The sequence below is a fragment of the Miscanthus floridulus genome, chromosome 11, assembly GCF_019320115.1.
Source record: "Miscanthus floridulus cultivar M001 chromosome 11, ASM1932011v1, whole genome shotgun sequence".
Classification (NCBI taxonomy): domain Eukaryota; kingdom Viridiplantae; phylum Streptophyta; class Magnoliopsida; order Poales; family Poaceae; genus Miscanthus; species Miscanthus floridulus.
In genome coordinates, this window is record NC_089590.1 from 78,979,645 (window position 1) to 78,992,277 (window position 12,633).

Below are 12,633 nucleotides of genomic sequence, written 5' to 3' on the forward strand. Positions count from 1 at the left end.
GTAGCAGTCAATGGAGAAGTGTTCGTCGGCAATGCGAATGGCAATGTCCTTCACGAGGCCACGGTAGGTCACGCGGTCACCGTTGGCGACATGACCCCAGCACCCGGGCAGGGATGGAACTGAAGGCCCACACGTCGGGCGATGTCGCCGCGCACAAAATTATGCGTGGACCCCGAATCCAAGAGCGCCACAAACTGCTCATTGCTAATCTGTATGTAGAGCTGCATGGTGTCCTCAGTCCGAATGCCCGTAATGGCGTTGAGCGAGATCATGGGGGCATCGGGGTTGAAGGGCGGCTGGGGCGCTGCTGCAGGTGCAGTTGGGTCCTCATCGGCGTCGTTTGGTTCCTCGATAAGGTAGTCTGATGCCTCCAGATAAAAGAGTCGGGCGCACTTGTGTTCGCGGACGTACTGTTCATCGCAGTTGTAGCATAGCCCCTGTTTGCGGCGTTCCGCCATCTCCTTAGGTGACAGCCGCTTGAATGGCCTTGTATTGACTGCTGGCGCGGAGGTAAGTGCTGGAGCAGTCCCCGCATTGCGGCGAGGCGGGCGGGCCGACGGCGCTGGTAGGGCGAGCGGTGCAGGCATATTCCGCCGCTCATACGCGCGTGCCAGCCGCATGGCCCGCTGGAGATCTTGCGGGTCGTGGAGCTCGATGTCGACGTGAATGTGGTCTGGAAGGCCCCCAGTGAACAGCTGAGCCTACTGGTACGGCGAGAGGAGACCGGTGGGCGCCATGCACGCCTGAAACGTATCTAGGTATGCATCCACCGATGATGTGAATGGTAGGCGTGCCAGGTCCGCCAAGTGATTGGTACTGAGCGGGGGCCCGAAGCGTTGATGACACAGGCGCTTGAACTCTTCCCACTCGGGCCGGCCGGCGTCGTGTTCCAGAACTGTGTACCACATCTGGGCTGTGCCAGTGAGGTGGTAGGACGCGAGCCAGACCCAATCCGCGTGACGAGTCTGCTGGCCGCGGAAAAACTGCTCACACTTGAGCAGCCAGCCGAGCGGATCCTCCTTGCCGTCATAGGTGGGGAAGGACAGCTTATGGTAACGGGGGACAGCAGGGCTTTCCGGCTCCGGCGGCAGATGAGGCAGTGGCAGCGGCATGTGTATCGCGGCCGAAGGAGGCGGTGCAGCGACCCCTGCTCCTTGCATGATGGACGACAGGGAAGGCACGGGCGACGGCGAGTGTGGAAAAGCAATCTGGGTGATGGGAACCCCCGTAAATGGCGGCTGCGGCGGCAGAGACAGGGCACCGGCGATGGTGACTCCCGTGGTGGCCACTGGTGGTGCAGGAATTAGGAACTCCAAGATGGCTGGGCCCGACGCTGGCAACGCCGGAATGCCGCCGTAACCCGGCAGTCCGTACTGGAATAGCGACTGCCCCGAAGACGAGGACTGGCGCTCCACCGCAGCTAGACGCAAGGAGAGATCCCCATCTGGCGTTGCATCGCGTAGATGGCTGTTGTCAAGGCATTGAATGCCTTGGTGGGCGATGCTGGGGTCACGGATGGTGGGCTGAGCAGCGACGCTGTGGTTGCAACAAGTGGCGCAGAGGTGGTGAACACAGGGAATGCAGAGGTGGTAGAGGCAGCGGTGGCAGCGACGGTGGTTGGAGCGACGGCAGCGGCGGACGGCCCAGGACCAGACATGGCTGATACCAGGTTGTTGGAACTTAGGGACCTGAGGGAGTAGGAGTGGGAGATGTGAGGCCTGGGCTTGAAACCCCGGCGACGAACTGGTGGCGCCGTGCTCGGCGCCTGGCTGGAAGCTCGATGACAATGGAAGAACATGAACAGTAACATCCGAGGGCCCAAACTAAGATAAACTCAATCTTAGGCTTATCTTTATTCCCCTTGATTGTTTGACACTTATAACCAACTCAATAACCAACCTCTCCTAAATCTAAGGGCTAACAACTTAACTTAACAGAGTCCAACTGAAATAGCTCTCCTCCTAACTAATATCCTATTGACCGGCTGGAGCCCAGCCTGGCTCCCACGCCTGGTTCTGGCTGCCGCACCTCTGGTGCAAGGCCCAACTCCCTAGCCACCCGTCTTGTTTCGACAGTGGTATACCCTTCCTACCATAACAGCACATAAACGTCAGTTTCAGTATATCCATTTTGTTTTTGCTTGAATCTGATTATTATTTAAACTCTACTATAAATTTGACAGAACAGTCACATCTTAGGCTGAACATCATTTACTTGTGTGGTGGTTACCAACAACAACACCCAAAATACAAGACCCATTTGTTTTTTGGGTAGCGCTACAGGCAAAAGGTTCAATACATATTCGACATCTTCTCTAACAACAAGACCTAAAAAAGAATTATTTCTACAAATGGGTTTCCAGGAGAGAGGATGTCTATATTTGGGTTGTGCCTCTAAGGCAACTAAAAATAGGTCTCCCGTACAGGTACTCTGTTGGAGGCTGATTTTGGATCTCTTATTACCTATTTTGGGTTTGGGTGCCCATATGAGTTCCTTGGAGACAATCTTAGTAAATGTGTATTTTAGGGCATGTCGGATAAGGTTTTTAAAAATCACTGTTCAATCCAGCACACCTGTTCTGCAAAATTTCTATGCATGCAACTTTTGTGTATCAAATTTCCTTTGATGGTATTCCAAATATATAACTATTGTTTCCTATAATTGACAGATGAATATAGTAAACATCATATGTTGGTAAGCATATTACGGGATGAAAGTGTGCAGAGCCAACAACTCTTGATTTATCACTTAATTTCTCTACTGAGCAAGAGATTGATCAAGGTGGATTTGGGATGGTTTACGGCTATGACTTTACTGCAAAACTCCACATATTAGAACCTTGATCAGATTATTCATGTCGAACTCAGTGGAAAGGCTCAGCAATCACAACAACAAACCTGCAGTCATTAGAATTATCCATTCAGCAATCACAAGAACAAAACTGCAGTTTTTGGCTGGTGATGCAACCGTCGGACAGGCAGAGGTGGATCGGCGGCCCGCTGGACGGCAGTAGAGACGGATCTAGTTGAGTGAGGGAGAATGGTCGTCGTGGACCTCGAGTAACCTGCTGCCGTGGCGACGAGCAGCGTCTCCCCGCTTTCGTTGGGCTCTGCAGCGCCGAGAGAGAAGGGATCGGCCGGTGAGGACGATGGCAGCACCCGCGACGGCGAAGACGGTGCAGGACCCTGAGGGTGAGGGAGACGTCGGGGGCGGCGGACGAGGGTGACGGTGCCCGCGCTTGGTTCGATGACGGTGGCCGAGGCACGCGCGACGGCAAGGACGGCTCTAGACTCTGGGTGACGATGGGGATCGGCGGATGCGGAGGACGGCAGCCGGCAGCACGTGGAGCGAGTGCGCGAGCGATGGCGGCGATGGCGCGAGGTTTCCTTTTGTTCGCGAGGCGCGAGGTTTCTTTTGCGTGCGCGAGCGATGGCGGCGATGGGCCGATGGCGCGAGGTTTCCTTCTTTTGATCGCGGGTGTCCAAGCGCCGGGCCACCTATCGCGCGCGGGGTGGCGAGGTCGGGTGGTCTTTCACGCGGAGGCAAGGTTAATTCGCCGGATGAACGATTCTGTTTTGTAATTTTTAGTTGTAGATAGAGATTAACTCTTCGAAAACAAGACGTGTACTCTTTTTTTTATGCAGTGAGTATACTTCTACTAGATGGTATTCCAATAGACTTGTTTTCGAATAGAGATTTGCCGTGACTTTACTTGAACTCGTACTTAAAATAACATATTTTAATGTTGTTTTTTATTTATACCCTTATGTAAAATCAATGTTTATGTATTTCACATCTCAAAAGCACCATATTTCCATATACTTTATCTTACTACGTATTAGTATACGCTGAAAATTCCTCGCCGGAGTCGGGAAAGGTTCAATGTTGCAGGTTCTTTCTCCGCCGCTGCCCTCGTATAAGTTCACATACGCAGCGGGGGATTCTGGATTTCTGGTCGCCTTAGGCGGGGGCTTGATGCGGCACGGTGCCAGCGTAGCAATCCGTCCCCAGATATCCCGAATGGTGTAGATCTGCTTCATATTCCCTGTGCTATACTCCCCTGATAGATTTTCTTTGGCATCATCCGTTCCCTAAATTCTGCAAATTTAAAACTCGTAAAGTTGTAAGCTTATTTTTTCCTTCGTCACTGTAGATCTCTTTTTTTTTCTAAAAAGAAAAATGTTACATGCTTCGGAGAATCGGAGGAGGCGGACCTCCTGTCGCTAAATCTGCGTAGGAATCGGACTTGATTGCGTTTGACTTTATATATACATATACTTGCACAGCCAAAACAGGAATTGCATCAATGGTTCTGCCTGTCCAAGGTTTCCACGAAGATTAATTAGTCTGCTATTTGTTGGTGTATTTAGGCCATGGACTTTGCCGCCAGTAACAAGACTAGAGATACGAGCAATCAAGATGGAAGGGTGTTGAAAACATACAAGAGGAGGGTGCGTCAGCATACAATTCCCATGATATCTTAAGAGCTTATCATTGAGATCCTTGCCCGATTACCTGTTCAAGATCTCATACGGTTCAAGTCAGTTTGCAAGGCCTGGCATGCCATTATCTCCGACCCATTCTTCGTCCGCATGCATCTGCAGCGATCAACTCACAAGCAAGAGCAGGGGCCGTCATTCCTGATCACTCATCATACCCTGGACAAGGTGATTGACGGTGAGGCCTGGCCGACCACTTTCTCCAACAACATCTGCTTCTATCACTGGCAAGAGGGCCAGAAGCATGCGAGCCTGGTGCGATCCAAGGATTTCAGCGGGGGGGTTGGATCGGTGTACCCTATGTCCCACTGTGAGGGCTTGTGATGATCCCTACCGACACCAAGGTATACGTGCTAAACCCAGCCATAGGTGATGTCCTTGAGTTGCCTGATGGCCACAAGGATGTGGGGGCATTCCAAACTGTTGGTTTGGGCCTTGACCCACGCACTGAAAAGTACAAGGTTGTTCGCTCCTTTTACCGCTCTAAAGATATTTCAGAGCGAGCTTACGATGCAGGCATGGAAGTGTTTACTATTGGTGGTGATGATCTCGATATGTGCTGGAGGAGCACTGTTAATGATCCACCATACCCAATTCGGCCGCAGGTCGACCCCAGAAGCCTGAAGGGGTCTATGTACTGGGAACTATATGAGGGGCTTCTTGAAAGCCCAACTCAAGGTTTCCTTAAATTCAGCTTAGAAGATGAAACATTTAGTTTAATACACTATCCAAGTATGCAATCAGAAAAGGATACAGCTCACTTGATTGTGCTAGGCGGAGAATTGTGCCTAGCTCAATGCCTTGCGACAGCACAAATAGTGATTTGGAGGTCATCGTCGTCTACCGACGGTCATCGTTGGGCTAAAATATATGCTATTAATTTGTCTCAGGCCTGGATGCTCCAACCTCTGTCGATGTGGTGAGTCTAGTCGATTTGCAAGGGAAGTGATCTGTGCGCATCAGGTGACTTACAATAATGCCATTGCAGGATCTTTTAGTTATGGGGCAGAGGATGTTTTCTATTACAACATAATTCCCTACGCGGAGTCTTGTTCGAGTGACAAAGGGGCTACCAGCTGCTGTCTGTTCCTGACGTATATGTAATAGGAGTGAACATTTACAAGAATGATTTTATTTATTACGATCGTCTGTTATGCTTGTGTTGGACAAGGGGGAGTTTAGTGTTTGCCCTTGGTATATAGAGTAACAAAATCTAGTCCTTTGTTCTAAATTATAAGTGGTTTCCAAAAATTTTCACCCCAAAGTGTCACATCGAATCTTGCGGCACATGCATGGAGTACTAAATATAGACGAAAAAAAACTAATTACACAGTTCTCGGCAAAATCACGAGACAAATCTTTTAAGCCTAATTAGTCCATGAAAAGCCTTAAGTGCTACAGTAACCCCCCATGTGCTAATGACCGATTAATTAGTATCATTAGATTCATCTTGCGGTTTCCTGATGGGTTCCGTAATTTATTTTTTTATTAGTATCCAAAAACCCCTCCCGACATCCTTCCGACACATCGATGTGACACCCAAAAATTTTCATTTCGCGAACTAAACACGCCCTTAGATACATATCTTTTGCTACTACTATGGCAAGGGCTTTTTTAGATACATATCGTTTTGGCTTTTTTAGAAATTGTGTCGGACAATGAGTATGTCCTAAATGATGTAGGCACATCATTGTGAGATAAGCTGGAAGATGCCAAGTGATCATAGTGCCATAAGCTGGAAGAACAAGCCAAGTGATCGACCGAAGGCGACATCAGACAGGTACAAAGCCCCCAGATAAGATGAACGACAAGACTTCTGACAGGCTACAAAACGACCAGATAAGATGAACGACAATGGGCAACAAGCTATATAGTATCTTTCAACTTCAACAATGTTTTTCCCATACCTGTGTGCACCATAATCATTCTTGTTGCATTGCATATCGAACAAACAGCCAATTGGTAGATACACTCGCTCTCCTATATCTCAAGCTAGTTCGTACGAAGTTGCCGATTCTGGTCGGAGACCAGTGCACATGATAGTCGTTGCAGGATTCATGTCCATCCTCCACCGCCAACGAAGTATCTGTACATGTACCCTGTCGAGCAGCTTGTGGAAATAGCAAGCCAACAAAACGCTCCCGTACTTTGCACCAACGATCGTCCTAGGCAGGCCAAGATTTCAACCGTCCGCCAACACTCAGCCCACGAAAAACGATGCAATCAGCACACTGGCCTCTGAAAAACTTTAACAAACTTATCATTGGCAACCAATACAGAACACTAGATGCTCTTTGTTACAACTACAACGAAAGGAAGGTGCACCGACAGTATCCAAAGTTATACATCTACAACCCAACAGAGCAAGCCTTCAAGGAAGCTTCAGATGGTACATATTCTTCAGCTACTAAATAAAATTGGCTTACACCTTGTCTTGCAAGTAAGCAGAGTAAAAGACACCCAAGGCACCAAGAGAAAGGGCTAGAAGAAGGCCAGATGGCACCAGTTTCTGGCTATTGTACAACCTGATACCTGAAAGCGAGGAGGGGTTGGATGTTTTGACTTATCTGAGTTTCATGGGAACTGAAGCACAAAAATGTGGAACATACCAAACACGCAGGCAAATAAAAAGGCAGATCCAAACCCAACAGCATCACCTGCTGCCATCGTCTCAGGCGACTGCATCAGATAATAGGCCTGCAAAAAAGAAATGTTAACCATATGATCCCGCTAAAATTAGCCATGAAATGTAGTGGGCATCTGGTTACAAACAGAAGAGAGTAGGGTTATTAGTTCTGAGATTCTCGATGACATAAATAAGCTCATGGTTTCAGTAATTTACATAAAACTGGAAACATGAACATGCATTGCTTTTTGAAGACAAAACTTTCTGAAACCAAAAGGTAAACTCAACATGCTCGTTGATTTGCCAAGGCTACATATTTTTCATACATATCTCATTCATGATTTACATTTTTTCAATTTTTAATCCAAAACTCGAGTAGAAAGACTCCACCAAAAAGATAACTAGAATAAATGATGAAAAATGCCTACGAATCTGATTCAATGTCCAATTTGGTGTAGTAGTATTCAATGTCCAATTTTTAGTTCCGTTGTTTATTTTTATGTAATATCGAAGTTTGAAACAATCTCCTAGGAAGGTCCAGTCAAACCGTTAGACCTCCTAGGGCGCTCATTAGATGCGTGTCGTGTGTGTGGTTGAACCCCTCTTCTTCTTAATTAAAATGATACGCAAATCTTTTGCGTATTCGAGAAAAAAAAGTATTCAATGTCCAATTTGGTGCAGAATGACAAGTTCAAGACTTCTTTGCGAATTCGATCCCATAATTCTACAAGCATAAGAGTCCTAATCTGTATGAACAAACCTGGAAACATATTTCCACAGGAATCCATGTTACTGTTCCACAAGAATGATATGCCATCTAGAAAACTTTCTATTGTTATTAAGATTCAGTTTAGTAGTAGTTCTTTTTTAATCTCTTCCTAAGAAGGAGAAACAAAAACAAACAACATCTTTGTTACACTTATCATGATCAATTTGGTATAGCATTACAGATTGAATGATGATGACAGTTCATTGCAAAGTAATAGTTCCCATCACGTTTCACAAATTCCATCGCATAACTCCACAAGCATCAGAGTCCTAATTTGTAACAATGGGTGAATTTTGAACGGCAATACATCTCGACAAGAATCCTGGTTAGTGGTTACTGTTCCACAGGAAGTATTGCCATCTGGAAAACTGCCTACTGTTAAGATTCGTTATAGTTGTTTAGATTCTCTTCCTAAGAATAAAAACAGGGACCCCTTATTGCTCGTGCCATGACCAGGCAAAAAAAGAGAGGAAAATTCTTCTAGTAATGCTGTTATGTCCTTAGATTTCCTAAACCCATATGTGCAAAGGAATAGCCAAAAGAAAGACAATGAGTGTACAACCATTTGCGCCTCGAATAAACTGAGGGCTTGGAAGTCCTTTGCAGCACCTAGCAATTAGATTTTGCACCTAGCAATTAGATTCTACCGAGGACTTGAACAGCACTCTGGTCCAACCGAAGACTTCAAACTCCAGTGTTTCCAACCAACCCAGAATCAAAATTCAAAATCCTGTCGGCAATTTGGTCTAAGCACACTGTCATAGCCGACTCAGAATAGCTGTTGTCTCAGCCTCGCAGGAATAATGGCACGCACGATGACAAGGCATTCGATATCTTATCTGCGAGACTCTTCTAATCTAAACAAATGAAAAATGCGGTGCTTGGGAAATCTAGAGAACATTCGAGTTCCACTCACAGCGCCCATGAGCGCAGCTCCAGCCAGCCCTCCGTAGATGGAGCCTTTACTCCCCGACCTCGCATCTGAACACCAGAAAGCAGACACTCAGTGGTAAAGGAATGAAGTCGTGATCAACCCGACAGGCCAGAGAAGCCACACTAGCAAATGCACGGGTGAGGGGACCGGGAATGCGCGTAGTACATGCGAAGGCGCCGCCGCCCAGGAGGAGGACGCCGTAGGCCGCTGAGGCGGCCGGGGCAATCTCGGACACCGCGGCGCAGCGGACCAGAGCGCGACGGCGGGGGTGGAGGCGCAGGCGGGCCACGGAGAGGAGAGTCGAGGCGGCGGCCGGAACGGAAGGAGAGTGGCGGAGAAGGCGGAACAGGTGGTCATCAGGGACATCAGCGCCAGCACGCGGATTCCGGCGGTCGCTGTCCGGCCTGAACCAGGGACGAGTGGTGTGTGGTACCTGGCGCTCTATCTATCTCTATCCGGTAGTTTGACGACGGTCGACGGCTGCTTGAGGTGGTGTTTAAATCCTGAGCGAAGTTTAGGACGTCACAATGCGTATCACGTCAGAACGTTCGGACAATAATAATAAAATAAATTATAGGAGTTTTTAATAATTTTTTTAACAAAAGAAAAATTATATTAGATAATAGCGGGGTACATGAACACGTTACAAGTGGATTATACACATATCTAGAAACTGATTTTCATCTAAATTGTACCCACGCTATGAATAGTTCTAGATCTCAAAACCAAATATGTACGACGCTTTGCAGTATAGAGGACCGCGCAGGCAAACACTCGGCAAAAGGTCTGAGAACAGATACCCAACGAATGAAGGGCAACATTCATGTAAGAGGAGTTGAGAAACTTCTTTTTTTTTTGTCTTCCTTCTTCTTTCTGCTATCAAAGAATGAGAAAGACTGATCTGAAACTTATTCTCTCTAGCCCTTCATTGTGGCCAGATCTAACCACAATAAAACAGAAAAGAGATCGAAGAAAATTATTCCATGACGGCGACACTATCTCCGCCTTGATGTCGTCGTCGAGAAATAAAAGTCTCCATATCATTAAACCGGTGAGGATACTGACGTCGTAGTTGTTGCCCGCATCTTCAACAGAGCTGCCATGGAGAAAACGATTCCATCCTGCTTTCTCGCCGTCGTCGGAGAGGAGGAAATAAATCCCCAAACCAAAAAAACTTGACATGAAGAGACCCTAACCCTAAAGACTCGATCAACTGGGAAAACTTATTAAAAACAATGGATCCACACTTCCTCCGGCCTCCGACGATATGTCGGAGGGGGGGGGGGCCAGCGATGGTGGAGACGAGGGCAGCGGCGGCGGCGTTGAGTCGCAAGACCCTTGAGTCGTATCGCTGGAGTTCGCGAGTCCTTTAAGTCCTCAGTAATCTGTGAGACGAGTTTATTAAATCTAATTAATCCATCATTAGCACATATTTACTGTAGCACCATATTATCAAAGCATGGACTAATTAGGCTTAAAAAATCATCTCATAAATTAGTCACAATTTGTTCAATTAGTTATTTTTTAGTCTATATTTAATACTCTATGCATGTGTCCTAACATCGGATGTAAATAAACTTTAGAGAAAGAAACTAAACAAGGCCTGGGATTTGAGGTAGGAGAACAAACTCACTTTTGTGTCGGTAGAAAGGGCCTTTTTCCATTTTGCTCTTGTTTTTGTTGTGGTGCATGTTTCATTAAATTGATTTTGCACGCTCCAATAGAGCTTAGGATTTTTGCACTGCTACTGGACGTCCGCATGCTCTGTTTCACGCGCTCCACGCGGGGTTCGCGCCGTTCGAGCAACAAGAGGGGAAGGCGGCATCGGAAGGATCCGACCGCGGCGTCGTATAGATGCCTTGTCGGCGTCGAGGGGAGGACACACCGAGACGATGCAGTAGAAGGCGGAGAAGAGAGATGCAACACCAGATCTATTTTTTGAAATATCTAAATGCAACAGTTACAATATACGTCTGAAAGCAAATCTATCACTTGAACCTTGCTTCTGAAACACTTGAAAACCATCGCAACCATACGCAACAACCAGATAAAACACATACAACGTATGTGTGAAACATATGCAACATTAAGATAAACACACTTGCAACATACGTCCGGAAAACACAGATAAAACATTGGTAACAGACATTTGCAATATACGTGTACAACCATTGCAACATATGCAACATTCCGATCTACTTTTGCAACATCCATCTGAAACACTTACAACGTACCTCTGAAACATTCAAAACACTCGAAACATACGCTTTTAGCAAAACATGCCAGTCAGACGAGCGGAGCATGTCACAGTATGACTGTTGAACTATGCACCTAGCATGAGGGCCCCACATGCCAGGTGAACGATCAGCTATCACATAGATGGCTTATCATAAACAATAGTGATTTGGATCTCGTGCAGCCTAGTTAGCGATATGGGTGGCATCGTCTTACAAGTTTAGGTACCTCGTATGGCTCCTTTAGTAAGTTTAGGGACTTAAATATATAATGTTGAAAGTTTAGGACTTAAATGACATTGCTAAACAAAGTTTAGGTACTAGATCCAACACGTCATATAAATGTTAGCGTTGAGTAAACGTACTACATCAGTATATAGTGCGGGTGAACCCTGTCTGGACGAGTGCTAGAGCCCAAGACAACTTTAGAGATCCATAAATAAAAAAATTAAAGTTTGAAACCTAAATAACTCGACTACCAGTTTTATCAAGTACATTGACCAGAACATAGGCTACGTGTCAAATTAAAAAACATGCATCACTTTCTCGTTTTTGAGACGACAGATGGTTGGAGCAAAACTGAAAAAGTCCAAGCCAAAAGTCAATCCATGGACCACTCGTGCGCAACTTTCAAACTTTGAAGGTTGACCTGCAAATAAGATCGGCAATCACACTTTACGCCGCTTAATTTTGTAGTTGAGATTTCCATTCAGGCCTTGTTAAAATGCAAGGGATAAAGTTTTAGGGTGTCATATTGGTTGTCACATATGGTGTTCAGATACTAATAAAAAAAATAAATTACAGAATCTGTCACTAATCCGCGAGACGAATTTATTAAGCATAATTAATCTATCATTAGCATAGGTGTTACTGTAGCACTACATTATCAAATCATGTACTAATTAGACTTAAAAGATTCGTCTCATAAATTAGTCACAAACTATGTAATTAATTATTTTTTAATCTATATTTAATATTTTATGCCTATGTTAAAACATTTGATGGAATATGAAGTAAAGTTTAAGGAGAGGACTAGACAAGGCCTCACCACGGTGGGCTGGCGACCGGCGTCCGTAAAATGGCAGAGTCGACTACGATGTCATCATGGAGGCCTGCACCAACCACACACCAATTAATGCGAACAGTGCTATAGTAGTCATCCTATCGAATCTTGTGATATGTATATGGAGCGTTAAATGTAGACGAAAAAAAATAATTGTACAGTTTGGTTGGAAATCGCGAGACGAACGTTTTGAGCCTAATTAGTCCATGATTGAACACTAATTGCCAAATAAAAACGAAAGTGCTACCGTAGCCAAATTCCCAAATTTCGTGAACTAAACACAGCCTGAACAAATGATAACGAACAGTGTGCTTATGTGGATCGGAGCAGTGACGGAAGTTGATGGCTTTCATGTAACGTTGGTTTGGTTCATATACGATCGCGGATTATAAGCTGAAATAGTATTTTTTTTTTACGTCAAACCAGTCAGTAGTAAATAATCCACGATCATTTACGACGAAACGAACAGCATCGACTTGACGAAGATGCTCATTGCGTCCGTGAGGAC

General features: G+C 46.0%; 2 protein-coding genes across 2 annotated transcripts; both read right to left on the reverse strand.

The window, feature by feature from the left end:
* Positions 1–701: 701 nt before the first annotated feature.
* Positions 702–1,112, reverse strand: LOC136492260 (uncharacterized). The gene has a single exon (XM_066488340.1). The coding sequence runs from the start codon at positions 1,110–1,112 to the stop codon at positions 702–704; it is 411 nt and encodes a 136-aa protein (XP_066344437.1).
* Positions 1,113–6,383: 5,271 nt separating this feature from the next.
* LOC136493673 (protein FATTY ACID EXPORT 4, chloroplastic) lies at positions 6,384–9,298 on the reverse strand. Its single transcript, XM_066489773.1, is given in 5 exon segments — positions 6,384–7,031; positions 7,109–7,196; positions 8,811–8,875; positions 8,994–9,123; positions 9,126–9,298. Coding segments are annotated over 5 exon segments (462 nt in total). The 5' UTR covers positions 9,195–9,298; the 3' UTR covers positions 6,384–6,921.
* Positions 9,299–12,633: the final 3,335 nt, after the last annotated feature.